This window comes from Euprymna scolopes, chromosome 31 (genome assembly GCF_053919585.1).
Source record: "Euprymna scolopes isolate OS-2025 chromosome 31, ASM5391958v1, whole genome shotgun sequence".
In the NCBI taxonomy this organism is placed as follows: domain Eukaryota; kingdom Metazoa; phylum Mollusca; class Cephalopoda; order Sepiida; family Sepiolidae; genus Euprymna; species Euprymna scolopes.
Window position 1 is genome coordinate 68,008,601 of NC_136512.1, and position 5,290 is coordinate 68,013,890.

At 40.9% G+C, this 5,290-nt stretch overlaps 1 protein-coding gene across 1 annotated transcript; it reads right to left on the reverse strand.

The window, feature by feature from the left end:
• Positions 1–1,755: 1,755 nt before the first annotated feature.
• LOC145255553 (uncharacterized) lies at positions 1,756–3,394 on the reverse strand. Its single transcript, XM_080114009.1, has 3 exons — positions 2,987–3,394; positions 2,075–2,645; positions 1,756–1,928 (listed from the first exon to the last, which is right to left on the reverse strand). The coding sequence occupies exons 1-3, from the start codon at positions 3,392–3,394 to the stop codon at positions 1,756–1,758; spliced, it is 1,152 nt and encodes a 383-aa protein (XP_079970135.1).
• Positions 3,395–5,290: the final 1,896 nt, after the last annotated feature.

Sequence of the window (5,290 nt, forward strand, 5' to 3'; positions counted from 1 at the left end):
ATCCTTACGTTTGAGGAAACACCTGCTCGATTAACATGTGTTTTTACAATAATCAGAAAAACTATCATAACTTTATAGTTAAATATTTAGAGATTCATACAGAATCAGTAATCGTATTGGAATCGGGGAATTTAATACGGAATCAGTAATTGTATCGGAATCACAAAAAAATATTGGAATCGTCCCATTCTTAATAAATACATAAATAAAAATAGAATGTTGAAATTAGTTAAAAAGAAAAAGAGTTTTGTGTTGGAATAAGCTGTTCTCTTTTTAGACAATTCTATTTAAATTAATCATAGTTTTACGAGAATAGAAGTAGCTGGTGGGATTTCTTTGTTGTTTTAACATAGTACTAGCAGAGTGTGTGGGGGGGGGGGGAGCGCCCAGCTTTGCCGGGCATAAAATACGCTTAAATATGATATTTTAATTTGTCCAGATTTTATATATATTATTAGAGAACCGTGATTTCAAAAGTAAAAAAAAAAATAAATAGAATCGAAACCCAAACTGTAGCATTCAAAGCTTGTGACGTTACCACCGTACCCACGTGACACGCATAAGAATTGATTAAAAATTAGAAATAAACCAAGATGAATGTACAAAATGTATAACAATATTTTCAATTTTGACCCATTTTTTTTTTTTTTTTAACTATTTTAACCTGCTAAAGACCCATAAAAGAACAGTCCGTAAAAAATCACCTCATTTGAGGCCCCTAGCACCACTCTGCGAGTTTTAGTTTCGGGGGAGATAGCGTTTGAAAATATGGAGACAGACAGCCTTTTATATATTAGATTAAAATAGTAAAATATGGCATAATCACGTTTGACACACCGGTTTCTATTAGATCACCAATGTTAAGCGATGTTGAACCAGGCCAGTACTAAAATAACATCTATTTATTTTCCAGACTGTTTTGTATTTGTGATTGATCTGAAAAATAAATGGATATATGAATATATAAAAAACAAGCTCTACAAGGCCCTCTTTCGTTTGCCCATTTTTATCCATACGTAACATCAGTTTAACATCCAGTTACCTGCATTGCCATAGTCTTATAATCTTCTACATTTATTTACCAGCAATGCTTCAAGCAAACTACCATTCCCTCTTATCATTAATAATTATTAATGAATGCCAAATGCGGACACAACAGAAAACAGTCAGATAAAGTTCAAACGACAGGAAAACGTGAATAATGCTAGTTGATATTACGTTTTTCTGTTTTTTATTTCTCAAACAGAGCTCAAACTTGAAGACACTTAGAGGGGCTTATAATTATAAATATTAATAATTAATTATTTTTATATCTACAGACACAAGTGTTTCATGCTTTTGCAATCACACACACACACACACACACACACACATATATATATAGTAAGGGTTGTGTTTTCCATGATAGAAGTGTTGTTTGGATTTTAAAATAAAATATGTATCAAATACATTTATAAGTCAACTTACAATGCAATATTATGAAAATAAACAGATATTTATTTGTTTACGATAAATGTCATCCTCAGAATGTGCTCTACAGAAGAGTAGGCTGGTTAAAAGTGTTCACCCGATGCAAAGGTACACGTCTCTCCTTTCTCCAATCTGTCTTGTTGACCTGCTCACCTCCTTTTATGTCCTACTTAGTTGGCCATTTTGTCTCTCTTCTTTCACATGGAGCAACACAGGTAAGCCCTTCATTTTTTCAGATACCCCCCCCCCCTAATTTCCGGGATCAATAAAACACCTCATAGTCCTTCATCCAAGCAAGCCTTCTCCTCTCACAGCTTCTTCTTGGGGGATGACATTCTCAGTTACGTCATCCTCATCCGACTGTAAGGAAATACAGCGTAAGTCCACGTTGAGTAGTGGCACACCATTCGCTTCTTGACAGATCTCTACCTCCTCCTCCTCACAACGATTATTGTCCACTGGCAGGGAAACACGACATAGGTCTAAGATATGTCAGGAAAGCCATCTACAATTTTATTATTCTTTGACTGCATCTCCATTACTACTCCCCTACCCCAGCGAGTAGTACACTTTGTATTAGGAGGCTTCACTCACACCTCCTCACCCACTTCGATGGTAGCTTCCTCACCCTCAACTCCTGCAGTTTTGTTGTAAGGATGCCACCATTCACAAGTAAAGATGGCCCTTATGAGGTGCAGTTGTTTGATCTTGTCTGGTTTAGGTGACATGTTGTACAAGAATACTGCCTCCATGGATGAGATATAGCTTCTTTCTACAGCAGCCTTGATGGTACGATGATGCTTTTCCACTGTTCCGTTGCCACTTAGTCGATATGCTGCCCTAAAAAATTGCTGAACACCCCACTTGTAACACACCTCCTTGAAAACTTCCAACTGAAAAGCAGGATTGTTGTCCATCAACAACTCTGCAACTGGTCCTCTCTCCAAAAATACTTCCTCAACTTTTCCAATCTCCCATGCAGTTTCCAACTTAATCTCTCTCCAGATAGCAAATCTTCCCAGTTCACAGTCAATCATCAATAGATACAGTTTGTGGCGATAGTGCGTGACATCAATGGCGAACCGTTTCCAGTCCTCTGCCACATGTGGTTCGCCTGCCTCATGTTTGGATGGTGCAGGGTCAATCGACTGGCATTCCGTGCAATTATCTACTACCTGTAGCAAAACAAAAAGAAAAGGTCTAATGAGATACAAAGCTAATTTCGCTACACGGGTTGTATCAAAAGGTCTGACAAAATGCAGAGCACTATTCACTGTACACAGGTCTGAACGCCCCCCCCCTCCAACTCCTCCCAATGACCTGCTTTTATCGTGTCTGGGCATGCCTCTTTAGCAGGTGTGTCATGTGACCATGTGAGAACTGCAAGATCGAGAGCTTTAAAAGATCATGGACGTCATCTTGGATTTTTTCGATTTTTCTTTCTTCTCAGCCGGCAGGACAGGCAGACATAAGGACGTTTCCAAGGTGAATGCTTCTTTGATTAATATTACACTACCTTCTTGACTTCTTCGTTGGTAATTTCTAGGTTAACTTCCCTTGCCAGGAACAATGTCTGCTCCCAACCAAAGTGGTGCATATTATGCAATTCTTTAACCTCCTCTACTGCACAGCATACAGAAGACACACTATTTCCCTCCCGCAACCAGGCCTTCTTTACTCGCGTCATTATATCCGCCATATTTTTTTCTGATGGGACCAACATGACAGATACCTTCAATTGGAACTCCTTAATCAGATCCGTAAGAGCTTCAAGTCTTTGCTTGATCAACATTTCAGCAGTACCTTTCATCGTAATTCTATCACCAATCACTGCCGACCTGATCCACGATGCTACTATTGCTGAATCAGTCTTGATCTCAATTACTTTCAGTCTCCACTTCAGCATCAAATTGATCTCTTTCATAGTGTTATCCAGTTCATCAACATTTATATGGGAGTAGTCATTTTTCTTCCTTAGTCATGTTGTATCTTCCACAGTCACACCTCCTATCTCCAATATGACACCCAATGCCAGGCTACTTGTATCACACCATATTACTCCCTCTTCTCTATTGCTGACATACCATTCTCCCTTCACTGGGTCCTTCTTCTTCACTCTCGTGATGACTTCTCTTATATTTATGGCGTCCTTCATCACACAGCCCTCCCAGCAATCAGTACCTGTCTGCCGTTTTATAAAACTGCACGCCATCCTAAGCCAACCAGCAACAGGATAGTGTCCCACCAACTTCCTGCCGTCTGAGAAAAGTTCTCGCTTTGTAAATTCAGTCCCAACTTCACGTATTTCATTTCCTCCTTTGAAGACAAGATTTCCTTTTTCATCTTGCCACAGTTTCAATCCCAAAGCTTCTCTGCTCCATCCTCTTCACAATCTTTCTTCAATACCGTTTTCAGGATAGCAGTCATGATTTTCAGAGCTGAACATAACCCAAAACCTTGTCAGACAATAATCCCTTGTACTTGACCAGTTGGCACTGCCAAAGCTTCTCGTCCACGTGAATCTGCAAATAAGCCGACTTCAGGTCTACAATCTTAGTCGCCCACTCCATCCTCCTTCACTTTCTCATGATCTCTTCGCATACATCGATTCCCTCTCAAGTATGGCAGGCTATATGTTTGTTTAGCACTCTGAAATCCACTACAGGTCTAACCTTGTTCTTGGTAGGCTAAACAACTGCCACGAGTGGCAGTACTCATCTTCCTTCTTCTGATCAAGGCTTCAAGATTCCCTCTTCTATCCACCTCTCCACTTCTTTCTCAAATTCTTTTCTTGTCTCTCCTTGCAATGTGCTCTCATAGCAATCCACTTTATTTCATAGTTTTGGTGGCCCAGAGATTCATCGCCACTCCACTGTTCACCTCTCACCATCAGACTTCGCCAGGAAATCCTCATTCTCGATGTAGCAAGCCTCTGGTTTTTTGTGCTTTGATTTTCTCTCCACGTTCTACTCCTGCCATCCCTATCGCACCAAGGCATCCAAAAGTCACTTGGCCATCCTTCACTGTAGCACCACCTCAGCTGGTTGATTGCTTTCATACTCAGCACCATGTCAACACCACCGATCAGACAATTCAACACGAGAGCTTGCAGCACAATGGACACACCTTGCACCATCATTTCAGCTGTTGTCTCTCCCAGACATCTCACCTCCCTGCTGTCCACGGTCCTGATAATGCTGGCTCTGCTCCATGATTTAGCGACATTCCTTGTTAACAGGATCGTGGTGCAGCCCGTGTCAACAAGGGTTCTTTTCCCATTGACAACTACCGCTAATTGCGCCAATGATTCATCTGGTGCCATTTCCGTACAGAAGGAGTAACTACTTGTGCAACAGTTCCTTTTTACTCGTTTCCCTGGTCTTGAGAGGTGATGTAATTTCTGCTGATGTGTCCTACCCAACCATAATGGTAGCAGGTGATCCCTTGACTTGGTTCCTTACAGTCTTTAATTAGGTGGGGAAGCACTTTATGGCAAATCTACCGTTCTGTCTCCTTGCCACCTGCCTTTGTCATCCAAATGAGGGGGGGGGTCTTATACATGCACTTCTGCTTGTAGCCGCAGCAGCAATGGGACCTTTGACCTTCTTAACCAGAACTCTAATGTGGACCAAGAGATTATCCCCCTCCATGTTACCTATCCCTTTTATTCTCTGCAGAAACTTCTTTCGGGAAACTGTTCACCAGGTACAATCTCAGTCATTTTCAGGCTCCTCCCCACATAACCAGCCAATCCTGCCAGTCTCCTAATCTCTGAGATAAAGACGTCGACTGACTTACCAGTCCATCTCAACTTTGAAAG